Source organism: Erigeron canadensis, chromosome 4, assembly GCF_010389155.1.
Source record: "Erigeron canadensis isolate Cc75 chromosome 4, C_canadensis_v1, whole genome shotgun sequence".
Taxonomy (NCBI): Eukaryota; Viridiplantae; Streptophyta; class Magnoliopsida; order Asterales; family Asteraceae; genus Erigeron; species Erigeron canadensis.
Genome location: NC_057764.1, coordinates 38550886 through 38577954, shown reverse-complemented (window position 1 = coordinate 38577954; position 27069 = coordinate 38550886). Strand labels below are relative to the sequence as shown.

At 33.1% G+C, this 27069-nt stretch overlaps 5 protein-coding genes across 5 annotated transcripts; all 5 read right to left on the bottom strand.

The window, feature by feature from the left end:
- Positions 1-2788: 2788 nt before the first annotated feature.
- LOC122597565 lies at positions 2789-5105 on the bottom strand. Its single transcript, XM_043770143.1, has 6 exons — positions 4973-5105; positions 4596-4684; positions 4325-4471; positions 3916-4039; positions 3145-3422; positions 2789-2881 (listed from the first exon to the last, which is right to left on the bottom strand). The coding sequence occupies exons 1-6, from the start codon at positions 5103-5105 to the stop codon at positions 2789-2791; spliced, it is 864 nt and encodes a 287-aa protein (XP_043626078.1).
- A 1376-nt stretch (positions 5106-6481) lies between these two features.
- LOC122597948 lies at positions 6482-10882 on the bottom strand. The gene is made up of 8 exons (XM_043770544.1): positions 10792-10882; positions 10350-10631; positions 9732-9817; positions 9491-9637; positions 8597-8720; positions 7502-7785; positions 6761-6864; positions 6482-6656 (listed from the first exon to the last, which is right to left on the bottom strand). The coding sequence occupies exons 2-7, from the start codon at positions 10615-10617 to the stop codon at positions 6772-6774; spliced, it is 1002 nt and encodes a 333-aa protein (XP_043626479.1). The 5' UTR covers positions 10618-10631; positions 10792-10882; the 3' UTR covers positions 6482-6656; positions 6761-6771.
- Positions 10883-13147: 2265 nt separating this feature from the next.
- LOC122595370 lies at positions 13148-17039 on the bottom strand. Its single transcript, XM_043767722.1, has 8 exons — positions 16565-17039; positions 15240-15377; positions 15087-15155; positions 14945-15016; positions 14783-14865; positions 14476-14607; positions 13838-14051; positions 13148-13459 (listed from the first exon to the last, which is right to left on the bottom strand). The coding sequence occupies exons 1-8, from the start codon at positions 16955-16957 to the stop codon at positions 13415-13417; spliced, it is 1146 nt and encodes a 381-aa protein (XP_043623657.1). The 5' UTR covers positions 16958-17039; the 3' UTR covers positions 13148-13414.
- A 4993-nt stretch (positions 17040-22032) lies between these two features.
- LOC122597564 lies at positions 22033-23600 on the bottom strand. The gene is made up of 6 exons (XM_043770142.1): positions 23199-23600; positions 22963-23100; positions 22786-22854; positions 22545-22702; positions 22098-22314; positions 22033-22044 (listed from the first exon to the last, which is right to left on the bottom strand). Exons 1-6 carry the CDS (start codon positions 23598-23600, stop codon positions 22033-22035), a joined length of 996 nt encoding a protein of 331 aa, XP_043626077.1.
- Positions 23601-25577: 1977 nt separating this feature from the next.
- Positions 25578-26807, bottom strand: LOC122597563. The gene has a single exon (XM_043770141.1). The coding sequence runs from the start codon at positions 26805-26807 to the stop codon at positions 25578-25580; it is 1230 nt and encodes a 409-aa protein (XP_043626076.1).
- Positions 26808-27069: the final 262 nt, after the last annotated feature.

Below are 27069 nucleotides of genomic sequence, written 5' to 3'. Positions count from 1 at the left end.
CCATTACATCCATAAAATATGGAGTCAAACAAACACTAAAATAAACTACCTAAGACAACTGCCAAAGCATATGAATCTACCCACCTGACTGCCCACGTTTCTAGACTTTGACTCAGTAAATTCAATTGCTAAATGACTCAAAATAACTTACTAAACATTCGATGACATACTTAAAATAATAGTAATTAAAAACGTCACTTTGACTTGTTGACTCGTCAACATTATTCCAACACAGACGACATTCATTCATTCTGCATTACTTAAAAGTCAGAAAATGCATAAATATGAAAAGTTCACAAAAAGTTTTGATGCAGCCAATGATGTTAGCCAAGCTGGTCAGAAGCATTCCCGGGTTTACCCAAGGTCTTGAGTTCAATCCTTAGGGATATCAAAACCTTGGGATTTTCCCTCCGAATACTTGTAACTGCCTATGGTCAACATTTCGTTGTCTAAGGTACGTGCAAGACTTCACCATTATACAGTGAGGTTTCCCTGATATCATACTGAATGTTCGAAAAGAAAAAAATTGATGTTCAAGAGGAAATTATGTTGCATCAACAAAAAATAATGAGATTGGCAGGTAAACAGAAAGATAACCTTATATATATATATATATGTACGTATATATATTCATACCCGTGGGCGCATTAGAAAAGGAGTAATTAGTCATGGAACTAGCTAGAAGATCGAAGACTCAACTGTTAGTATGGCCAAGAATACAAGGATAACATCCCGGGCAACAAATAGTCTGAGCCTCATTTTGCGCCGGGAATTTTCTCCAAAATCAACTACTCGAAGATGGAACTGGGCTTTGCAGGTGGTGCAATGTGAAAAGGCATAATCCTCCTGTCAATTTTTATTAAACAAAAACTAATACACATATAAACATACACAGAAAAAGCAGAAAGATTAATTTATTAAGCGAATGGCGCGGGCTGACCTTGACAGATCGCCAAATGATCAAGACATGAATGATGTACAAACTGCTGGTTCCCTTTGCACATACATGGAGATATCAATTCATCATCTGCATTAAATTTACAAAAAACGCCCGATTACTAAAGAAAAGACTCGAATGATCAGATCAACTTCTTCCAATAGTTTTTTTTGGCTATTGCTTAGGCATATGGCAACTAGCTGATATGGTACTCTGCTATATCACCTGATCTTTGTATTCTTTTTGTTAATATATAGAATCATCCGGGGTAAAACAACCCTTTACCCAAAAAAAACTTCTTCCAATAGTACAAACATTGAACAACCTCCAATAATGTCGAAACTACACATGTATTTATCAGACATAAAAATATACAAAAATAAATTTCATCGATCAATATGATATAGATATATAGATAGAGTTAATTAACAAATTAACAAAAAAAAATTATACCTTTATCTCGTCGGGAGCTCATGCAAATGCGACAAGTAGCTGCTGCTTGATCATCCGAATTACTTTCAACATCTTTTTCAACTTTAATCTCTGCAGGCGCCTGTTCCAAAAGCCTACTACTAACTTCTTTTTCGCTCTGCTTCTTCATTATTACTCGTATTATACGTTATTAGTTAAGCTATAGCCAATTAACTTTTAAATGAGTATCAATCAATATCTATATATAGTTTACGATCAGTATATCATATAATGAGTTTTTTTCTAACCAATTTTCTTAGGGGCAATGGTTTAAGTTCTTATTTATAGAAACTTGGACATCATGAAGTTTTCATGCTTATAGCTTATAAGAATTTTATACCATAATATGGAAAATAATGATTATTATGGAAATTTAAATGTTCAATTTCTATAAATAGAAAGCTTAATTAATTATTGGTTAGAAAAACCGGTTAATTATATATTATATATAGGGTAAGGTTCAATTAAGAACCATTTAAATTGGAAGAACCATGAGAACCACTATATTATAACTTGATGTTGATATGTGATAGGTATATGTGACCAAATTTGTTCACATAGGTTCATTTGAGAACCATTCATATATGAACATAGATAATATTAGTTATAACTTGACATGTTCATATGTGCATGAATTTGTTCACATAGACTATTCACATAGACTATTCACATATGAACACCAAGTTAAAAATTAAAAGGTTCTCACGGTTCTTCCAATTCAAAATGGTTCTCATTTGAACTTTATATATATATATATATTGGTTAAATTCATAAAAAATAACAATCCAAATCTATACTTAATTAGGCACAGTTAAATTATAAAGTTTAGCTTCCGAACCGAGTTTATTTTCATTTTTATTTTATAACCCTCACTTAAATAAATTTTCACAATTCTAATCTTCTTATGTTATGTTAGACACAAAAATGCTTACAATCAAAGTTGGAGAAAAAAGACTTAACTTAAATTTGAACATTCAAATAGGGACGGATGAAATATATATAAAGTCACCAATTCAGTTAGTATTACAATTGTATGAGGAAAATAACATAAAGTAACACAAGATACCGTCTTTTAAAGTTATGAGATTTATTATTGTTTTCAACGATGTATGAGAAGATGGAAGTAAAGTACCGTGTCGACCATTATAAAACTAAGCTACCATTATAGGAACATCAATATGATATAACCATAAAGATAATAACCATGTAAATCCACGGGTACGGTGCCATCAATATGATACAGTCGTAAAGATAAAAACCATGTAAATCCACTAGTGCCATGTAGATCAAGATACCAAAGTAACAAAAATAAACTACAAGTATGCGAGATTTTTAGCCTATACAACTAAATTGATTGCGACCAATTAAGCGTACTTCTCCTTAGAAAAGCTTTAAATTATTTAAGCGCTCCTCGTGCTTTGGATTTAGTTTTGCAGGGGTGTAACAACCGTGAAGATCCTCTACTACATACTCCTGTCAAGTTAAGAAAAAAAAAACTAACGGTAATAAAGGAGTATCAATTATCATTTCCAGGACAATAAGTTTTTATGGGGCTGAAGCATAATTATATATTTTACTTATTTCATAGTTGACGGGCCACCTCAAAGACCGCTAGGCTTGAAGCCCTTTTGGTTTGATTCTCGTGAGAATTACTTGAGTGTGATTTGGGGAACTAGATGCAAGCTACTTGGAGAATCTAGATTATATATATATATATATATATATATATAGATCACCTGTGTAAGTTCTCTCTTGGTGAGGATGTGGTAGTGTCTCTGACAGATCCTCTGGGTAGCCATGGTGGCAGCAAGAAAGAGATACGTAATGCCAAGAATCAGTAATAATATTACCACCAAAACTAGGAGCACCACACCCGCCTCATCAGGATCAGCTCCAAGGTAGCCTGGGTGGCAATTACCCATGCCGCCACAGTAAAGATAGTCACAGCCTCTGCTAAAATAGCAATGTAGTATGCTCCCAACGATCCCAAACAACACAAAGAAGACAATGACCCCTGTGAAGCCGTCATAATAGCAATGAAAACAAATCAAACTTGCAGCCCGAGTTCCCTAAGATCTATGTTGCAAATACAGGTGCTTGATACCTAGATGTCATATTGTTAATGTGATGGGTATAAAACATTAAACAAGCGAATATAGCAAGCAAAAGCATACTTGAAGGAAATTGAACCAATAAAATTAAGGAAGATACCATCCATCTCATAACATATTTTTTATATTATTGAGGAGAGCAGACATACTTAAAGCATGCATATATGTTCTATCATACTTCAAGTTAATTAATTAATTACATTCATTGGAAGACCATAATTAGAATAAGAAGCTAAAAAAATCTGAACTACCACTGTCTAAGACATTAACCAGATTAGGCTGGTCAAACATACTCATTTAGCAGAATTAATTAGCGCCAACAGGTAACCAGGGGAGAATCATCATGACTGCAGGTTTATTAATTTCGGTTGTATGTTACAAAGAGGAAGAACTTACCTATAGAATAGTAGAAAAGTATCGGGTGCTTTGACAATATACAATCCCACTTATCATTAAAAGCATTCCTGAGGGAACCGTGTTTGTCAGCATGGTATATGAGTCCTCCCATCAGTCCAATCACCTATTTAGCTATGTATTTGGATTACTTAGTTAGAATTTATCAGAAAACGCATAAATAATATGGTAAGATGGTCTAGATGACAATCATTCTGCATTACTTCAACCTCAGAAAACATGAAAAGTTCACAATCATATTAAAACTTTTGATGTTCCAGAGAAAATTATGTTGCCTCAACAAAAATCAATGAGATTGGCGCGCAGGTAAACAGAAATTAAGATAAATAAATACGAAGCGGCATTAGAAAAAGAGCAGTTAGTCGTAGAACTAGCTAAAAGAAGACTCAACTGTTTGTATGGCCAGGAATACAAGGAAAACATCCCGGGCAACAAATAGTCTGAATTTAACTTTGAGCCAGGAATTTTCTCCATAATCAATAACTCGAAGATGGAACTGGGCTTTGCAAGTTGTGCAATGTGAAAAGGCATTACCTTCCTGTTAATCAAAAAGTAATAACAAATTACATAAGCATACAAAATAAAGTAGAAAGATTTATTATAAAATATATCATCTATGAGATCAAAAATATATGAGCGGGTGGGTGCATGGGCTGAGGTACCTTGACAGATCGCCAATGATCTAGACATGAACGATGCACAAACTGTTGTGTGCCTTTGCACATGCATGGAGATATCAAATCATCACCTGCATTTGAAAACAAAAAGTGCAACAATCCATTTAGTAGATCATCAAACAGTCCATATTCACTAATCCCTCCATATTCACTTAAGAAGATCATCAAACAGTCCATATAATTAAAGTACAAATTAACATCGAACAACCTCCATATTCACTTAAGAAGAACTCAAAACCCGTTACAAATAAAACTAATCCCTCCCTGACCCGGATTCATTCATCAATATTGATATATACTAGTATATGATATGACAGAGTTAACTAGTAACAAAAATCATCGATCATTAAACGTACCTATATGATTTCCTTGGGAGTCCATGCACATGCGACATGTAGCTGCTTGATCAACGGCCGAACTAGTATTTTCAACATCTCTTTCAATTTTAACTTCTGCAGGTGGGTGTTTTAAAACCCTACTATCTTTGCTCTTCATGATTGAACTATCGCTGCTAATTATTTACTTAATCGATATATAGAATAATTAAGAAATATATATACCATTGATTTACTATAATTGTAGGCAGTTTAATCTTTTAATAAAAAAGTTATGATTCAATTAAAAATACTTGATTCATAAGTAATCAAAATTTTCATTTGTCGTTTTTAATATAATAAACAAAAAACAATTATAATAACTTCATCCTACATATATTATCTATAATCTATAATCTGGATTGAGTTTAAGAAATTCAGCATAATTTTTATTCTCAAAATAAAAAAAAAACCACACATCTTAAAAACACATATCCACACAAACAAAAAACCCATTGGTGTCTTTCTTTATTTTTCTACTGATGCCGCCGGCGCCGAAACCAGATCAGTGTCTTTTTTTTGTTTTTCTTGCATGTTTCGTATGTGATCATCGTAAACCGTCACAACGCACGGGTACCAGGCTAGTGTATATATTGAGGCAGTTTATCAATTTTGTCATTTGTCATTAATGGTTAAATAAACAAACGGCCTCTAGGTTAACCAATTAAACTACATATTTGTCAATCATAGATATAATATTTCACAACTTTTAGAAAAAAAAAATAAAATTATATATTTATAATATTTTTTTAAAAAGGTGTCACGAATATCGTGACTTCGTGAGATCTAGCGGTATATTACATCATCGACTTCTAAAAAATAATAAGTGACCAAAAATCCTTTATAGTCTCGTGATGGATTTTTCCTTCGAGTTTAAGAATCCTTTAATTTTGACCAAGAGTGAGTATGCCGTCTCTCAATCCCCCACTAGAGAGATGGGGTAATATTTAATTATGCTTATAAAAACTTAATATTTTTATTTCACGTATGCAGGAAAATAACAAGCTTTTTATACAATATTGTTAAACTATGATAAAATCTCCTACATCCAAACTAATTAACCAAATGAACAAACCAAGATTACCCAGTAGGAAAGCGTGAAACCAACCATGACCCTGATCCTAAACAAACTGAGACAAGAAACCTGTCGAAATTCCATCCAAACATTTTCGGTAACACAATCGAACATTATGTAGTCGCATGCCGAGAAAAAGAAAAAAAGCAAGATTGTAAAGCTGCCACATTTTCGGTAACACCCGATGTTGCCATCTCTGTCTTGAAATTACAGAAATTTTGGCTCAAGCCAGACTGCTCTAGTGCCAATTAGCTAATACTGGTACCAGTTAAACCAAAAGCCAAGCCTTTGAACCGGTTAAACCAAAATAAAACACACATGTAAGAAATGGACTATCTAATATGCATATCTGTGTATTTACAAATGTCCAAATCAAAGTCAAACCAGGAAAAAATGTAAGCAGAGGACCAATACATGCCGTGTAAGCACATAGAAAATAACTATATCACATGGCAAAATTGCACCGGTATTAATACAACAAAATCAGAAAAAAAAAAAAAAGAAACATTAACGCGGGCCATGTAGAAGACCAACTTATGAAACATCAGGGTTATATGTTACAAGACTGACATTCTTTCTTGAATTGGACCTACACATCTGCATATAAGCATTGGCCATTAAGATTTAACCTATAGCAACAAAAGCATCATCAAATCATCCAGGGGCTCAGGTTTAATGTTTGTCTCGAAAAGAGAACTGACCAGTTAACCTGTTACAAAAGTTTAAGCATCTTTAGGCGCTCCATATGCTCTGGATCGAGTTTTGCAGGGGTGTAGTGCCCATTAAGATCCTCCACTACATACTCCTACCAAAAAGAAGCTAATGAATTCTAGGTAAAAGAGTATCAACAACCATTTTAGATTCAAGAGTTAGCTTTCATGATACAAGCTTTTAACCAAGAGCATGTGCAAAAAGTATCTTAAGAGTTGCATTATGTGTTTTCACTTGTCAAGTGGAAGGTTATTGTATTCTTTTTTTATTATTATTTTTTTGCATATAAACATATGGAAGATTGCATAAAAGGTGACCAACTTTGATTCAGTTTTGTAAAAAGTAACCAACTTAGTTTGGGGCAGAAAAAATGACCAGGCTTTTTATTTTTTTTGAAATAAGGTAATCTTCAACCTTGTTAGCAGGTACCACATAAAAAAAGACAAACTGATCAAAGATCCCCATACCATGATCGTGACCTAATTAACTTCCTGGATTACCAATAATCACAAACTTTGGATATCAGCAGTTTCTATCAGAAACTGGAGTTCGATGTTTATTCTTGGGCTAAAAGGTAATGGTTTCCTGATACAGAAATTGAACCAAAGATGGTCATCATTTTAGGCAATTATCCCATATAAACATTGGGTTTTATAATCATCTGGTTTGATTCTCAACAGTAATGTGCAAGTAATTCGGGGAACTAGCTAACTGAAGATCCATATTATTACCTGCGTAAGTTCTCTCTTGGTGAGAATGTGGTAGTGTCTCTGCCAAATCCTCTGGATAGCCATGGTGGCAGCAAGAAAGCCATATGCAATGCCAAGAATCGCAAATATGACCACAAAAACTATAACCAAGGCAAAGCATGCCTCCATAGATGCAGGAAAACAATCCAAGACGCCCCAACCATAGCAACAGTTTTGGCAGCCAGCCATCCTTGGATCATTATTGAAGGAAGAGCAATGTAATATGATCCCAAAGAACCCAAGCAACACAAAGAAGACGAGAACCCCTGTGAAAGAATATCACTGCATTAAGAATCCACCATAATAGTAATGACAGCAAATACAGGTTCATGATACATAGATGTCAATATGTGATGATCATAAAACATTAAGCAAGTGAATATAGCAAGCAAAAATATACTTAAAGCAAATCAAAGAAATAAAAGAAAAATTTAATCATAACATATGTTGTATGAGTATTTAATTCACATGTTTCATCATACTTTTGATTTCTCTCTTCAAGACATAAGATCCACGTTCTTTTTTGGGTAAAGACATAAGATCCATGTTACATTTTATAAATTTAGCCTAAATATCACTTACAGAATTTGTATCTATTCATCTAATCACCAATCCTGCCCCTCTCATATCTTGTGATTGGTGATCAACAATTACAAAATACGGTAAATGTGCCACCCAATGTAGCTAATGACCCAAATTTTCTTTGAAAGAGTTCAGCTAAACAGCTCATTCCCCTGTAGTCTTCTATTGTTCTTGACGTGCTTCATGTGAAAGTCATATAGGAAGACATGCCATTTTTATATCCGTAGATTTTCCATTACAAATTGTTTCCTTTCAAGTTCTTAACTATTTACATTCTTATAAATTGCAAACTAAACAAGAATCTAAGTTAACCACTGTAGAAGTAATTCTTACAAATTGCAATGTTACATTATGAACAGCACTCACGAGATTAGCTTCATCAATTGTATTCATTCAGTAGAAGTGGTGAGAGGTAGCAAGAGTGTATGGGCGTATCATGTTACCAAGACTGCATAATTTAATTTTCTATTGTACGTTACAAAGGAGAAAGCTCACCTATACAATAGTAGAAAGGTATCGGATGCCTTGACAATATACGGTCCCAACTGTCATTAAAAGAATCCCTGAAAGAACCATCTTTGTCAGCAAGATATGCCAGGCCTCCCATCAGTCCAATCACCTGTTTAACAAAGTATTTCAGCTACTTAAAAGTCATAAAACACATAGATATAGAAAAATGTAACTTCTATATTCCAGACTACAATCCTAAATTCATTCTGCACTTCTTGTACTAAAGATAGACTCAATTACCAAGAACGCTACAAAGTGTAAGCTCCGGCCATGCATAACTTTCCTTAGTATCAAATCTCACCAGATAATGTTAAAATACATCCATAACACCTCGAACATCGAAGGCAAGCCTATTGGTGGTAAAACATAAGGCAAAAAAAGCTTCAGATCCCATTATCATCTTTTAGGTATCCCATGGTTTCCATAGAGTTGGCTTTAACTACACATACATATTTTTGGTACTTATATAGATGTGCATGTGTATGTACGTGCGCTTCTTGAGTCCTGGAGCATTTTATATAGTTTATCTGCTCTGTAGAGAAGGGTTGGAGGCAAGGGGGTATGTAGTTCATGAATCAAATAAGAGCAAGTCCATTTTATGTTTAGGCTACACAAGGGATATAAAAAGACATATGCTCCAAATAGAGTGAAGTGCAACTATAGGTTTACTCAATGTACTCAAGAGATTGCTTTTCAGATATTTCCATCAAGCAATAAAGATGGACTATGAATTATACTACTTAACCAGTGTATAAAGAACGCAAATTCATAAAATCCAGCAAACTAAACAGATATAAATAGAGCCAAGGTAGAACTTCAATAAAGCATACATTTTTATCAAGCATTTAAAAAAGAACAAGTGAAGCAAAAAGACTTAACTGTTTGTACGGCCAAGAAACCAAGGCAAACATCCCTGGCAACAAATAGTCTGAATTTCATTTTGCGCCATGAGTTTTCCTCTAACTCGATTACTCGAAGATGGAACTGAGCTTTGCAGGTTGTGCAATGTGAAAAGGCATGACCTTCCTATTAAAAGAAAACAGCAAATATACATATAATAAAAAAGTTGAAAACTTTTTAATCTCTATGAAACATACAAGCAAAACATTGAGGGACTGACCTTGACAGATCGCCAATGATCAAGGCATGAACGATGAACAAACTGTTGTGTGCCTTTGCACATGCACGGAGATATCAGATCATCGTCTGCAGTAAAGAAAAGATTGCAGCTTCAGAAAAAAAGTAATCATACACAGCAAAATCCAAAAAGATATTATTTTTATCAAAAACAGTCATACGGCAAAAGGTACAAGCATTGTCAACCATCAAGAATTCTCATTCACAATTCACATTCACAAATGAAAACAGTTTCCAAATACAACTCTAATATAAAGAAACCTTCAAAACTATACATTTATCACTTGCAGAGAACAGAGCAAAAAGTTCGAAAGTAACACCGTAGCATTCCAAATTTTTCAATAAACAGGCCCAAAACCTTCTAATCACAACTTAAAACCATGGCGAAAAACATCAATAACCTGAAACTTAGGATCTATATAACAGCCTCAAACTTATAAAATACGGGACACGTTATTACAAAAGCTAAGCTAAAATTGTTACATACGAGTATACGACTACTATCTACGCATAAATTCATATAACGAATCAAAATTAAGAGAATATCGATTTAAACATAAAATTCGTAAAATGAACAAGAACAAGAACATTGATCGTCTACCTTCCTCTCCATCGCATTCGAGGCAAATTCGACACGTAGGAATACAACCATCTTCAACATCATCATCATCATCATCATCATGACTATTAATATTATCTTTGACCTCACCAAAAGTCGCAACGACCGGCGTTGGGGACGTTAACGGAGATGAAAAATCGCCCTTATTTTGCGGAAGGAGGGGATCGGAATCGGAAGGATTATCGTTATCTAAAACCCTAGAAGAAGAAGATAATGAAGTTTCTTCTAGCTGTAATTCACCAACTTTCATTTTTCTTTAATAACCTAAATCAATCAAATAATAAAAACAGATGAATAATTTGATCAGTAGTAATTACATTGATCATCATATCATAATCTGGAAAATTATTAAGTAATAATTCGTATAAATTAAGGCGTAACAGAAGAATAATTTGATCAGTATTGATTAATTGTGAAGAATTACCTGGAATGAAAGGAAAATTGGGGGAAAACAGAAAGTGATGATTATTATTCGGAAATAAGAATAGAAGGTTGTTGTAATTTATATTTTTATTTTACTTTTTATTATTTAGACTAGACTAGAGTAGAGAGAAGACTAGACGGCACGTGGTGGGTATGGATTGGCTACATCATCAACCAAAGCCGGGTAAAATGTTGTCAAATACGAATCGTCATCCAACTCAATGATATCGGTCACACGATGGATAAAATTGATTAACACTATGTTTAACAATACAGCAATGTATACGAGAGTTTAGCTTATACCTAGATTTTATACCCGTGTCCAACATTGGACACGAGATTTACGATATTAACAATATTAGATCTTCATACATTTAAATCATAAAAGTTTACAATTTAAAAAAAAACACGGTTTTAAGTGTTATATTTTGCAAGTTGTAGTACAATAATCATAGGTTTCTCACTGTCATTATTAGCCTAGACATATTGATGGAATTGTTTGTCGTAGTCATTCCACAAGACACATGCTATATATAATAATTTCTCCATTATAATATATTTTGAAACAGATGTACTCATAATGTGATATTATTAGGAAAATAATTAAGAATTAAAATATAAACATATTTGTGATCCCGAACTTGACATTCAAGTATATGTATTTAATCATGATACGCGTTCATAACACGCATATGTTTATTTTCAATCACTTGTTCTATGATAATATGATAACAATTAGGATTATTTTTATATTCTTTGATAACAATTAGGACTCTTCTAATATTTGTTAATAAGTCATTAGGTTTTTAAATAATTTTTGTATAAAATATTTCACATGTTAAATTTTTTTTATTTAATTAAATGATTGTAAATTTTAAAAAATTCTCTCAAGTTGATGGCTAAAAATTAATATAAATTAAGTATTCAGGGCTAAAAAATGTAAATTATTGATGGAAAACAAAAAAGTGTAAATTAATGAGACTTTTTCTACAAATTAATATAAATATTAATATAATAATATATTTGGATAATGATTATTAGGATTTTTAATTTGTAGTTTATCTAAATGATGACATCATCAAAAGTCAATTTGATGAAATCGAACGATGTGATTGGTTAATTAGTAATTAGTTCAACTGTCTTATAGTATATATCATAAGATTCTTGCATATACATGTTTTACATAAATCTAACCAACAAATTTGCTTATGTTTGTTATAAATTTGTTAACCCATTGAGTTATGCATATATATATATATATATATATATATATATATTTTTTTTAATAACGAGTTGATAGTTAACATTCCATGACATTCAAGCTAATATGCAGAGCTCGAATCATAGTACACGGTTACTTGATACCATCCTTAAGTTAGAGATATTATTTTGAAGAGGATTTCATGGGAGAGACTTGAACCACAAGTCACGATTCCTTGATACCATCCTTACGACCTTACCTCACATGTTGCAAGTAGGCGGTCACGTGATCTAACTAAGTGGTTAACTCAAGTGATTCTAGTATATATAAATATGAATGAACTAGATGGAATTAAACGGGGTTGGATATGGATATCCACTGACTGCATTCTTCTCAAAGGAGCAAACAATGATTAAATTGGTTCATCAAACATAAGCAATTTTTTTTCAGCATGTTAAAATATTACCACACACAACTGGAATATAGAGAGCTTATATTGAAATTTTGTTCTTAATATGCAACAACTAGGATTCAACGATTCCATAAAATATCACAAACTTTAAATTCTTATGATACAAAGTGAAAATACGTTCCAGGTAAGTAACTCCCAATGCCGTCTTCCACGGGTTTTGGGTCCCAATACTGTCTTCGACGGTGTATGGGGGATGTTGATATGTAGACAGCCTTACCCCTACCAAAGGTAGAGAGGCGGCTTCCAGGTTTTACCATAGGTAGAAAAGGACCTCCAGCCTTGCTGGGCATGAGGATCGAACCCATGATCTCTGTTTCCAGAAGCATGAGCTCCAACCACTGATTCAACCCAGTTGGTTATATTGAAAATACGTTCCAGGAAACTCCACAAAGTCCTAGGTATTCGAAAGAGTGAAGTTATGGCTCTCAGATCTCCATGAAGTGTAACCAAAGGTTTTGGATATGGCATGAACTAATACTAGTATTTGATATGGCTCAAGATGCATCAGGTTGATTCAACATTCTTTTTGTACCTTAAAAGCTGAGATCTAAATTTCAACTGGGAGCATACATTGAAATAGCAGTCTGTTTACTGTTTTGAGAAGTTTAATATCTATTTCAACTGCAAGCATACAGGAAAAGCTGATATCCAAATTTCGAATTATAAGATGAAATACCCAGTTGGTTCACCACAAAAATCAAATGCATTTCACCATTTCCAAATATATCTTTGAAGAAGCTATGATCCGTAGTATGCACAGGAATAACAATTGGTGATGTTCTAATGCTACACTATATTCACTTTCAGGCTATATTTTTTTGTCGTAAAATGTGATAATAACGTATATGATAGGTATTAGCTAAAGCTGTTTCTGTCACCCACTTTATGCAGCAGCATAAAGTCTTACAAATATCAAACCTTGAAAGACAGGATTGATCAAGGCCAACTGCACTAGTCCAGCAAAAATTCCTCCAGCCAAATAAGAACTTCGTTCCTCTTCATCAGCCGATGTACACAACAAACATATACCAAAGTTAGATATTGTAGGCAGAGTAATTGAAATACAGATAATGAAAGAACATGAAAATCTGGGAAGTCTAAAAGATCAAGTTATATCTCAACTTTTAATGTCAATGAACATTATATACATATTCTATATATTCATAACCTGTGGAACTTTGTCGCAAGTTTAATGCACGTTTTGTAGTATTTGCAACTAAGTTTGCTATACTTTCCTATCTTTTCTTGAAATCTTGTAAGATAGCGTTACGGATTTATATTTATCTTCTTTTTTTTCGGTTTACTAACGCGCATATTAAACGGCAGGGCAAAAAACTAAAGAAGTTGTACCTAATTGTCATAAAAAGAACTCACCAACATAAAACTCTTGGTTCTACCGGGATCGTTGTAGCGAGCCAGTAAACACCCCTCTTTAGGTTTAAGACCATCAGAAAAAAGACTAGACCTCAGTAATTTCTCCTTTTCACGAACAACATCCTCTGTAGGTTTGCCACTGAACTTTAATACAGCTGCAAACCCTCCTTGAACGCTCCTCAAACTAATATCTTCTTTGTTAGGATCTGGTAAACTGGAGAACATAAAAGGACTTGTGTCATATGCATTGTGATACCATGAGATTTACCTAATGGTGGGCAACATCGGTAATGAAGCAAAGCCGATTAGGTAACAGTGCAAAATAGGTCATTTTTTAGTAAGGGCCAGGTCAGGTTGACCCACAAACTATTACTTGGTTACTGTTATGAATATTGAATGTGTTACTTATGATGAAAAAACTATAACTTATGACAAATATTAATCTATTGAACACAATAATGTGGTCATATAGATATCAAAATTAGACTTTGGGCAACTTTTACACCATTCAACCCCTTACCCTACCAGCTAGATTTTAGTTGCCCGATTCAAAATAAACAGCTAATTTGACCCATTGATAAGTAAATGGGTAGAAGTTGCCACTTCTAGATTACTTGACTAAAACTACAGGAACTCACCTCTCCATGTCTTTATCGGAAGGAATAACAATCTGGATGGACATTTTGGACATCTCTGTATCAAATGCTTGAGTGAAAACTGGAGTAGTCATAGGTATCTTTTCCTCTCTCGAGTTCTTCCCAAATATATATCTGCAAAGTATGTAAATTGTGCCTATCAGCATGGTTAAAGAGGAATGTTTGATTGTTATTTGTGAGTCAAATGTATTAAGTAACCCATAACTAACTACTTTAGAAAGTAACACCCAATGCCATCACTAACTACATTAGAAAGCAAGTAAAAGGACTAGAAAAAACAAAAACTTACCCAGCTACATCATTAAATCCTGTTGAGCTAGCAAGCTTGTCGCTTTGTGTTTCAACGATTATGAAGGGGTTATACTTTCGTACCTAGATAAGACATAAATTTGGTTAACACCGTCATAATTTCTTTCATAAGCAAAACTTTGAGACAGAAGGATCAACAAACCTCATAATTTGCTGTTCTTTTAAGTATCTGATATTTAGGTGTCTCCAAATCTGGAGTCTTGTAGATCCGTAGCTGTGGCACAACAAGTGACGCAAAACTAAATCTTTGAACATATTATTAAATAGTACGAAAATGAAAATACCTGTTTAACCAAGTCCACGAGACCTTCAGAAGAAAAGTACTCGTTGTTCTTTATAGAATCCCAATAGTCCTATAAAGTTGATGAAAACAAGAATGAATATAGTTCAAAAATGAAGAGCGTTTTGAGACTACGGCGAAAACTGAGGTGCAGTACCACATGACTGCAAAACTTTCCATTTTCTGGATTGATGCCCATAACAGAAGTTCCTGTAAAGACCAACAATGGCTTCCATGGTAGAAGTGAGAATGTCATTTCCATAGTCCACCTTGTAGTTATTTCATAGGGTCCTGTCTATTCAGAAAAAAAGAGGACTAAGTAACAAGGACAGTTGATATCAAGCACACTGTTAATGTTTGGAAGGAAAATGGATTTCCCTGGAAACAATTCGCAAAAGAGTTGAAGCGACAAAATGGGCGGGTGCGGGTCAGTCAGGTAATGGGTCAAACAGGTGTTTTGTGCAGGCCAGTTTGGGTTGACTGTGAAACACTTCGATACAAAAATTTCGCAAGTCAATACATATCTACACTGATATACATATCCTGATCCAAGCTTAAACTTGATCCTACTATTACTAGCACTGCCGTACCAGAGTTTACCGTCAAGAACTTGGTGACTTTCCTATACTATCATGTTTATTTCACAATTTTGGCCTTAATCTCTGTAATTCTATATCTACAATTCGTGAAATTCTGTTTCTCCTTTTTAAAGTGGCCAAATTTGGTATATAGCAAAACTAAATTCTACATAAACACTCTTACACTACCCTTACAGAGGAGTTTCTATCCTGGACCATAATTCAAATATAGTTTATCAAATATCCCAAAATCAAGTAAAACCTCACCACCCTTGAGACAAAAATTTGGTCATCATATCAGAGAAAGAAAACAGTATTTAGAGTTGGATTTCCACAAGTTTACAAATTATATGAAGCATGAGTTAGTAGTGGGCTACTAAGTACTACTGTAATTGTTATTTCCCGCGGGTTTTTTCTTCTATGGGTCGATAGATTACAAATTAAGGCAACACTGAAAGTACTTAAACAGCAAAGGACCATTTACGTCTACATTTACTCACTGTCAGACTTTAGGGGAGTTACAATTCTCACCGACCTATATAAGATCCCACCCTTAGTATCGATCTTTAACTTCCTGTAACGATTGTTCGCTAGGTGGAACTTTGTAACAAGTGTATTACAAACACAATGATGCTCATCTAAGTTATCTAAAATAACAAGATAATTTTCAATCCCTTGTTTACTTCTTAGCAAACCATTAAAGTTTTAAACTTTATGATCTTCTTACTATCATATAACCTGGGTAACATCATAGGCAGTAAAATCTTGTTAACATGACATATTTTAGCATTTCATATCTACATAAACACGACTTTACCCTCTATTGTCACAAAAGGATTAAAAAGTACAAGATACGGTTAAAAATAAAGTAATCCTATAGAAAAAGGACAGTAAAAAAGAGTACCTGTTTAACCCAATGAAGCTGAAAGTTAGGAGAAAATACCAACTTCAACATGGCAATGTTAAACAAATAACCACTTATACTATCATGTTTTGTAATGGGGTCACGAAACTTAACCCGTTCGTCGTAAGCGGTCTTATCGATACCTTGATCATCAAACAAATGAGGAAGGTCATCATACAAAAAACCAACCAACTGTTCGACATCTATGTTTGATGATTTTTGTGGGCTTTTTTCTTGTTGTACTAAACTTAGTCTGATGCGTGTTTTGTAAGGTGTGTTTGTGGGTTGTTTGATGAAAGAAATGGAGGTCGGTGGTGGTGGTGGTGGTTTTAGTATCCGGTTGCCGGAAAGTGGCCGGATAATGGTGGTGTTGGAGAGATGTGAGGTGGCCATTTGTTTTTTCTGTGTGTTAGTGTTACAGCCACACGTAGTACTACAACATATCAAAAGCACTAGTGCTTTGTAAACTTTTTTGTGTGGTGGGAGAGAAACTTGAACATATTTCAAGTTAATTAAAAAAAAACATAAGGAAATAAAAATAAATTTTTTCTTTTTTATATGATTGAAAAAAGCTTTTCTTACTAAGCAATTTGATTAACTAAATTTTTTTTTCAAACAATTTAAATAATGGCTAAATTTAGGTTTACAAACTTTTTACATACAAAACTTTACAAACACCTCACATACCAGTTGTGTTTGTGAAAATAAGTTTGTAAATTGTTTATGAATCTAACATGGCTCTTAATTTTTGTAGTAGAAATGACAATGAGACAACAAGTCAAAAATACTATATTCAGCATAGTAGCAAACCTAAAAGCTATAATATGTTCAGACTAGACTCATTACTCATCCAATATTTTATCGGGTTATCCCATTGAGTCTACAAATTCTATCAAACATACCCATTAATGATCTCATTGGGTATAATAATATATATCATAAATTATTATAATGTAGAAGGCCATATTCTCTTAGCATATGTAGTTTTATACTAGATTAAAGGTTAATATAAAATTCTTAAATTGGTTCTTTTATAAAGTTAAAGGTATAATATGAGACCTGTAACAATTATAAGGGTTTAATAGAAAACATAATAAAATGCTCGTCTTCTTCAATAGATCTCGACCTGCAACTAAAAAGTGAAAATAGATTCTCAATTTCCTTTACATACTTAAGTTAATAAAATTCTTCTATTGGTTAAAAACATTAGACAGTAAATTTTAAAACTTGAATGGGTTCATATTGTTTGCTAAAAGTTTAAGGGGTCCCAAGCTTAATTTTAAGGAGGTTCATATAACAACCTTTCATGGTTTTTCTAACATAAATCAATCTCTAAGGGTGGTCCATTGAACCCCCTTTGTACATAGTAGAATCGCCACTGAATATACTTGTATGAAATAATTTATAGCATATATACCCCAACATTTAAAATAACTACAATACCATCGTCGCCCAATCCCCCCCCCCCCCCCCCCCCCCACCTCCACTATCACTACCCCAATTTCGCCGCATTACGCGACATAAGTCTATTTGGAATAAAAGTATTTTGGGAAAATATTAATATGACAATGTGACGAAGCCATAAGTAGTATATCTCCGACTCATTAGTCATTACTCATAAGATATTTTATCGGCTTATCGCATTGAGTCTACAAATTCCATCAAACATACCCATTAAAGATTAGGTATCTTATCTCAATAATACGAGTATATCTTTATTATTAAGGAATACTATATCAAAATTCTAATGTATATTTCCACCTTTAAATCATCAAGTTATAAAGTTAATCTATGTAAGTGAGAAGTATATAATATAAGTATTGTAAAAATACACTAGGATATGTTTGGCATCAGCTTTCAAGAGTTTTTTTTTAGTTTTACCTTTTTATTTTAAACTAAAAGCTCTTAAAATATTAAAAACTTTGTTTGAATACAACTAGCTTTAGCTTTTAGTTGAAAGAAAAAGTTCCAAAATGAAACGCTAATTGAAGTAGCGTTTCAGGAGCTTTAGCTTTTCGATGAAGCTTTTAAACGCCTATTAAAGTTGCAGCTACAACTATTATACCAATCACTTCTAAAAATAAAAGTTACAGCTACTTTTGCCAAACATATCTTAAAAATATTTTACTAAAAAGCTCCAACATTTTATTAATAAATGAAATTAGAATTAGAATTGAACACAGTATATTGTTGTTTCGACCGGACAATAGGGATGGTAGATTAATACTTTTGTTGAATAAACCTTTTACATTGCACACATCATAACTTAATTAGTAAGCGGATAAAACGATACACGTATCATTTTGCAGATTGCCCTTTATTTCAAAATGAAGTGAACTCTACCTCTCAAAATGGACATTTGTCTATTTTCCACTCAACAAAACAAAGAATGCCATTAATGTCTTACATGCTACTCTCGTATAAGTTTATGTATATACAACCAAATACGTAGTTTCAATTCATCACTTAATCTCCCATGCCAATGCATGCTATATCAATTCTATCATGATTCTCCTAGCTAGCTTAATGAAGAATTCTACCAAGAATTTTCTTTTTGAGGTCATCTACAACAGGCCACCAACCGTGACAAGCTAATTAAGTTTAATATGATCATATTAAGGTGCAATTGTAACGAGATGTTAACCGATGAATCGGTATCGTATTAATTTACAAGATGCATAGATAACTATACATATGATCCAATGAATTTGGACTACTGTGGGAGAGAACAACATCTTCAACATCTCCCTGTTGAATAACAATCCCTTTATATTATCATACTTGGTAACTGGATCACGAAAGCATATATGTTCGTCATACAGCTTCCAATCAATTGCTTGCTCATCATCGAAGAAATATGGAAGGTGCTGATACAAATGATCAACCAACCGTTGAACGTCCACTTTTGACTGCTTTGGTGGTGGCGGGAGTAGTTGTTCTTTAGTTAAGCTCGGTCTAACACTGGATATATTGTTTGAAGAAGAGAACGGAATTGCGAGACAGTTTCAGTCTCGGGTGATCGGCAATGTAGTTACCGGATATCGGCTTCGTAATGGTGAAGGGAAGGTGCAAAGTGGCCATTTATTTCTCAAAGTGTTTATGACTTGAGGCTACATAAAAGACTTTCAAATTAAACTAAAATGAACTTCACGTTTTGTTCTAGTATAGTAGAAATGATATTTCTTTAGACTAGTCCACTACTATTATAATAATGGGCTTAGTAATTGGGCTTATAAATTTTATTTTATTCAGACTGTGTTTAACTTTTTTTAAACATTCTTCTTTCATGCTCCTGCTTAAAATAGAATTGTTATTGCAATTTCTAAATTATGCATATAATGTTCATCATCTCATGGTTGTAAAAAGTAAAAATCAGACTAACATGAATCATATTGCCGAACAAATAAATGCAGACGAATACTTAAACAATAGAACTATGTGTTTGTGTCCATTCATTTAAGTGTAAGCAAACAAACGAAAGAACACTGAAATTTAGACAAATGGAAGATACTGTTTTTCATTTCGTCAAAGATCAATGAACACAAATATAAATAAACATACATGAACATGCAATGTTTTAAAAATATATAATAATGTTTTCATTTATATATACGAGCATAGTGCCCGCGCATTGCAGCGGCTAGAAAGTGACGACAATATAAAAGGGAGGCGGTGGTGGAGAGCGAGGTAGGCGGTGGAGAAGGAGAGCAGCGGCGGAAGAGGGTGATAGAAAGTCGATGAGAGTGTGTAATAATTAGAGAGAATTAGGGTAAGGATGGTATATAAGGGTATTATGTTTAAGTAGGGGTATTTTGGGAAGAAAAAAAATGCTGAATTTAAGAAATTCAATACTCTTTATAAGGGAGTATAGATTTATATACACCATACTAAATAAACAAACATATATAAATAAATAAACATATTATCGAATAACTCAACAATGTATAAAGACATAACAAATTACCATTACCAGAATAACAAAGTTATACGAAGGCACGAAGCGAACAAAGGCGTATACATTGAGCTCAAATTGCCATTATCAGAATAATAACTTATTCGTTTCTAACAAAAGTACAAAACTATAAATATATAAAATTTATGAATGTAAAATTTATACAATTCAAGTGAACCATTTTGACCATCTTCCATGTGGGTTTCTAACTACCAATTACACCGATACATTTATATTCTACTTTCTTGTTTACAACTTTTTGTGATGTATATATACAACTAGTCGGATTCTATTGCTTTAGTCTTTCGCTAGCTTGTGTAAGAGACGCGATTAATCAAGGGCAACTGAACTAGTCCAACACGTATTCCTCGAGCCAAATAAGAACCTCGTTCCTCTTAATTTATTTGAAAATCCACATATAACACGTTATACAGTTAGGATTCTATCAAGTGTAAAGGAAAGACCAATGTTTTGAAAATCGGACCAGACGTTGAACCGGTCTCGTAAAATTTTACTGATCGGACCGATTGAACTGGAATCGGACCAGATTTATATATTATATATAATACACTATCTTTCTAGTTGTTTTTAGATATAATAAGTGTTTCATGATTATTATGCTATGCTGGTTGCTGTCAATGAGGGAGATTTCAGAACTAGAAAGATAGTGTTTATATATAATATATAAATCCGGTCTGTTTCCAGTCCAACCGATCCGACCGGTCTGATCAGTAAAATTTTACGAGACCGGTTCAGTGTTCGGTCCGGTTTTCAAAACATTGGTGAATAGTATGTGTAAACAAATTCATGCATATATGAACATGTCATGTTATAACTAATATTACTTATGTTCATACTTCATATATGAATGGTTCTCACATGAACCTTACCACATATATATATATATATATCGTTTTTTTTATATTAAAAAATTAATGTTAAAAATAACACTCTTTGGAGCCTTGGAGGGGCTCCTGGACCCTCCTTGACCCATTATTATAACTTAAAAGTTCCATTGGTAGATTTACATTGTAAAGTAACTAGCACGGTACCCGCGCTATGCGGCGGTGGTCGTGGCGGCGACGGTGTGATGGTTGGACGACTGTTGGTGGTGGAGCGACGATGAGTTGTGTATATAATTGATGTAAAAGGTTAATGGACATATTTTAAATGATAAGGACTGACAGTGTAATTTAATCATTAATGTTAAGAGAATAATGTATATGAAAGTATTTTAAGGGGTGTTAAGTGAAAATATTACATATTTTTAACATTACCAAAAATAAAAAAGGATATTCTTTTTATAATATAGTATAGATAATATAGTTTATGTAATCACATTTAAGGCGTTACTCCGGTTTTCTTCATATTATTATATAAAAGATCAATTTATGGATTGAAAGTGTATGCAAGTATGCAACTCAACTCAGAACTGACCCGAGACCCCGAGTCTCTGACCGTATTATGAAATTACGTGTTTCAACCCAAACTCATTTTGACTCATTACTCAACCCGCTTACTTTCCCACCTGAATTGATTTTGTGAAGAGTTATATCGACAAATCATAAAAAAATAACATACCTTCATAGGACTTACAGTTCCGAGAAGATCATTGTAGCGATCTGGTACACGTCCGTCTTTAGGTTTGAGACCATCTAAAAGAAGACTAGACCTCAGTAATTTCTGTTTTGCACGAACGATATCCTCTGTATGTTTGCCACTGAACTTCAATACAGCTGCAAAACCTCCTTGAATACTCCTCAAACAACTAACATCATTTTTGTTAGGATCTGGCAATCTGGATAACATACAATACCTTGTAACCCACTTGAAAATTGAAATGAACCCATTTAGACATGTTACCCACTTAAAGCTAGCCAATTAGCATGGCATATGCTATATCTTGCTGATTTTTCTGTCAAATGTCTTAAATTTTTTTTAATAATAGATAGAAAGGTACTAAATCAATAAACAAAGTTACTAATTAAGTAAAAGGAAAAATATGGATAAGAATAAACGAAAACTTACCCAGCCTCATCATTAAATCCTGTTGATCTAGCAAGTTTCCCGCTTTGCGTTTTAACACTTATGAAGGGACTATATCTTCGTACCTCATAAGTGGCAGTTCTTTTGAGTATCTGATATTTGGGTGCTTCCAATTCTGGAGAATTATTGCAAGTATGCAGCTGCAAGAAACAACATACGGATACAGAACTTAAGACTTTGAACGTATATATTGATTGACCGGTCAACGTTTATAACCAAATACCTGTTTAATTATATCCATGAAACCTTCTAAAGAAAAGTAGTCATTGTTGTCTATAGAATCCCAATAGTCCTGTGAAATTGATTAAAAAAAAAACAAGAATCTAGTGATCAATTTATAATCAGATGTTGATGTGCAACTTGAGACAAAAGGATCAGAAAACGGAGTGTGTCTACATACTACATGACTGCAGAACTTTCCATTTGTCGGGTTTATGCCTATTACGGAAGTTCCTGTAATCACCAATGATGGCTTCCATGGTAGAAAGGAGATTGTCATTTCTACTGCCCACCTTGTAGTTATTTCATAACTCCCTGTCTATTCAAAAACAAATGATCAAAAATTAATGTACTTCATCGCTGATTTACTAGTTTATCTTGGAAGAATATGCAATGTAATTATTCAAAATAGGCTACCTGTTTGATCCAATGAATATGGACATTAGGAGTGAAAACCAGCTTCAACATGTCAATATAGAATAAGTATCCAATTATATTATCAAACTTTGTAATCGGGTCTTGAAACTTAATATTTTTATCGTACACCATTAGATCAAATATATGATCATCATCAAAAACATGTAGAAGGTCTTGATGCAATATGTTCATCAATCGCTCAACGTCCACTTTTGAAGCAGATTTTATTGGCAGCAGTCTTTGTTGCACTACTACATTATTATTATTGATCAGTAGTCTAACGTTAGTTGTGTTATTACCCCCTGCAGCTAGAATTCTGGTTCGCCGTGGCTTAAGTCTCCAGCCATCAACGATGTAGTTCCCCACGGTGATAGTGGGATGAACGAGATGTGCAGTCTCCATATGTTTATGTGATAATGTGAGTATTATTGTTGTTACGGATCTAGCAGCCACTTTATCATGTAAATAACCATACACATACACACGCTAAGTATATATATATATATACACCAACTATATTATAAAAAGAATAACTTTTTATTTCATAAAATGTTAAAACATATATAATATTATCAATTAGCACTTTTAAAATTTTTTACCTACACTACTTTTAACATTAATGATTAAATTACATTGTCAATCATTTTTTTTTAAATATCTCTATTAACCCTTTACATCAATCACTTTACAGCAACTATTTACACCACTCGACCCCTCATCTATCACCAACAGTCACCCAAACCACTACATCGTCGACGTCACGATCACCGCCACGTTACGCGGGTAACGTGCTAGTAAGTACTAATGTAAACATATTCCTACATATATACCTATATGATGTAAGGATGATATTATTTTTGAAAAACATTGGACGAGCATGATTAATTTGTACAATTTCTAAATTCTTACGTGAGTTCTTGTGATAAAATAAATTAGGGCTTTTTCTTTTCTTTTTTTCCATTAACTTGTATGTGGATTTAATGTGTACTTGAATTTAGAGTGTCATTTTTAGATAAATGATGAGTAAATAATTTTTGTTTAAATGGAGTGAAAGTCATGAAATGGATATCACAATTTTATTTTTATTTTTACAAGTGAATTTTACCTCAGACGCGTATGATGTGTGTTAATCGCACAACAAAAAGGTCCTGTACTAAGCGGATCTTAAATAGCCTTTCTCATCACAATTTTTTAATTAAGTTGATAACGTAGGTAAATAATATAACCATGTAAAAAGTAAATAAATATATTGTTATCAAAGTAATTATTTGTAGTATCCTATTATATATTATATAAAAATAATAAAGATATATTTAAGTTCCAATCTAATCAGGAAAAAATTCATTTATTGGGATTAGGTACAGATAATCTTTTCTTTACTTACAAATACTGCCAACATTTTGTATTATTATCAAGTCAATTTTTTAAGTTATAATAATTTAAAAAAGATTTGATATTCTATAATAAAATATTATCCATTTTGTTAGCTTATCAAGTCAATTTTTAATTATTATAAGAATGGTTAATTATTTAATAATAAGTATTATTATATATTGTATCCTTGGGAAGTCAAGTTTTAAGTTATAATAATTTGAAAAAGATTTGATATTCTACAAATAAATAAACGTTATAATATTTGTATTCTTAGATAAGCCAATTTCTAAGTTATAGGTTAATTTGAATCACCACAAACATTTTTATAAAGAAAAATCTCATAATTTGAAAAAATAGAATCCATAAGAAATATGTTAAAAAATGTAGATACGAATGTGATCTATTAACCAGAGACTACATAAACCTTTTCTCATAAAAAATTCGTTATAGATTTCCCAAGAAACAATATAATCCGTAAGAATTATAAAATAAAATTCTCATAATACGAAAATATAGAAAAATCGTAAGAAATTTGTGGAAAAGTATAAATATGCATGTGATCGATTAATCACAAACTACATACAACCTTTTTTACAAAAACTCTCTTAAATACTCTCTCCGTCCTAATTTAAATGTCCATCTTTCCTTTTTTGGTTGTCCCAATTTAAATGTCCACTTCTAAAAATAGACTTGTACTTTCTAATTTTGCCCCTAATTATTTGCCACTATAATTATAGTGGAATACTCGTAAAACACAAAACAAAATTCTCAGTGATAAACATAACAGATTTTTCATTTCCAAATTAAGTGTACATCACTCCAAAACACACAATCTTACATAAGACAAAAGATTACAAAAGTTTCAAAAGACTACATACGCGTTTTTGGAGTACATGCTTACAATGAGTACAAAAGCTTCTTTACTTTCTTCTACCATAAGACCATGAAGCTCTGTTTTTCTTTCTATTACTCTTTGCCACCAAAAAACAAAAACACAAGGAAGTTCTACTCCGTTTGCGGACCCAAATATGAAAGGACATCATTAATCAAGTTACCGTCACACTCGATTGTTAATGGTAACTTTCCTTGTCGTTCTAACTTACCTTTGCCAATATGTGGTGTTTGGTAATTATTGCCACCTCGAACTTTCATGATCTCTTTCATGCATGTTTGTAAAGTTAAAAACACATTGTTAAGCTCATTTGATGGCATTCTTTCAAAAGATGTTTTAACAGCACTAACCAATTCATCAATTGATCCTAAAACCTCTTGTTCTTGAAGAGACTGAATCGCCCGAAAAAACCCGAGGTCCAACACGTTCAAATCTGGACTGTTTGGAGGTTGAAAACAAAGTCGGATATCAAACCCATCTTTTGAAGCCTCTTGATTAAACTCCGCATCATTGACATCGATATGGGGTTTTGCATTGTCTTGTTGAATAAAAATTGGACCAGTGTGATCTCGTGGCCATTTAGATCTAATAGCCGGTAGTACTTTTTCGATTAACCAAGACCTTGTTACTTCTTTAGTAACTGATAAAATTGGTTTTGTTATTAACGTTCCAGCAACACGATTCTTACTCGACCGTTTTGCGGGTTCCAAAGTTGTGAACGGGAATATACCGATTTTTCCCGAAAAGACTTCATTACCCGATGCATCAAATCTTGGTCGTGCAACGGCGGCTAGGAACATTACTTTTGTGATAAACTTTTTTGATTTACATGTTCTTAATGGCTCAATTTCGTTGGGAACAAGATAGTAACGCTTTGATGGTTTTGACATATAAAACCATTTTTCATCTATGTGAATCACATTAAATATGTCATGAAATGTCAAAGATCGAGTAACGGTTGATAGACAGAACTCTAACCTTGCTTTCTTATTGTCGTCGGTTAAATCCGGCTTGATCGCATTTGTATGTGGTCTTAAAGCTCCTTCTTTGATTCTTCTATGCATTGTTGATTTTGAAACGTCTATTGCTTTTGCTATAGACCGAATATTTTTTCGACGACGTAATGGGATTTGTGAGACTTGAGCATAATCGATTTGTATTCTTTTTCTTCCAACTACATTAGCCATCTTCGAAGATACATCGACAAGTGATCCATGTTGAAGTTGAAGTTTAGCGTCATGCCAAATGCGACTTATAGTCCGCTTAGATACAGAGAAGAGTGTCGCCACATGTTTAAGGGTTCCATGTTGCAACTTTCCATCAACGATTTGTTGCATTAACATTTGGTAGATGATTTGTCTTTGGTTATTGGTTAAGTTTTTTTTTCCCCGTGGACTTGTTAAATTGTCCATATTTATGGTAGATGAAATAGAGAAAGCTAACCGTAGTGACAATGTGGAAGTTAAGAATTCTTTATTGTTGGTGTTGCAGTAGGCGGCAAATTTAAACTCCAAATATGCCCATAAAAGAATAGCGGGCAAAAAGTTGGCGGTAATCTTAAAAAGTTTAATTTTTGGTGTTTCATGTGAGTAAAAGACAAAGTAG

Excerpts from the sequence above, each read along its gene's own strand:
- LOC122597565 (XM_043770143.1), bottom strand. The coding sequence starts at position 5,105 with ATGAAGAGCAAAGATAGTAGGGTTTTAAAACACCCACCTGCAGAAGTT. Across the intron at positions 4,685-4,972 it reads CATGGACTCCCAAGGAAATC|CAGGTGATGATTTGATATCT; the intron begins ATATAGGTACGT and ends TGTTTTCAAATG. Across the intron at positions 3,423-3,915 it reads ACTTTTCTACTATTCTATAG|GGGTCATTGTCTTCTTTGTG; the intron begins GTAAGTTCTTCC and ends ACGGCTTCACAG.
- LOC122597948 (XM_043770544.1), bottom strand. The coding sequence starts at position 10,617 with ATGAAAGTTGGTGAATTACAGCTAGAAGAAACTTCATTATCTTCTTCT. Across the intron at positions 9,818-10,349 it reads CGAATGCGATGGAGAGGAAG|ACGATGATCTGATATCTCCG; the intron begins GTAGACGATCAA and ends TCTTTACTGCAG. Across the intron at positions 7,786-8,596 it reads ACCTTTCTACTATTGTATAG|GGGTTCTCGTCTTCTTTGTG; the intron begins GTGAGCTTTCTC and ends ATTCTTTCACAG.
- LOC122595370 (XM_043767722.1), bottom strand. The coding sequence starts at position 16,957 with ATGGCCACCTCACATCTCTCCAACACCACCATTATCCGGCCACTTTCC. Across the intron at positions 14,608-14,782 it reads GGATTTAATGATGTAGCTGG|ATATATATTTGGGAAGAACT; the intron begins GTAAGTTTTTGT and ends CATACTTTGCAG. Across the intron at positions 14,052-14,475 it reads TCCGATAAAGACATGGAGAG|TTTACCAGATCCTAACAAAG; the intron begins GTGAGTTCCTGT and ends TATGTTCTCCAG.
- LOC122597564 (XM_043770142.1), bottom strand. The coding sequence starts at position 23,600 with ATGGAGACTGCACATCTCGTTCATCCCACTATCACCGTGGGGAACTAC. Across the intron at positions 22,855-22,962 it reads GAAAGTTCTGCAGTCATGTA|GACTATTGGGATTCTATAGA; the intron begins GTATGTAGACAC and ends TCAATTTCACAG. Across the intron at positions 22,703-22,785 it reads TCATGGATATAATTAAACAG|CTGCATACTTGCAATAATTC; the intron begins GTATTTGGTTAT and ends TGTTTCTTGCAG.
- LOC122597563 (XM_043770141.1), bottom strand. The coding sequence starts at position 26,807 with ATGTTAATGCAACAAATCGTTGATGGAAAGTTGCAACATGGAACCCTT.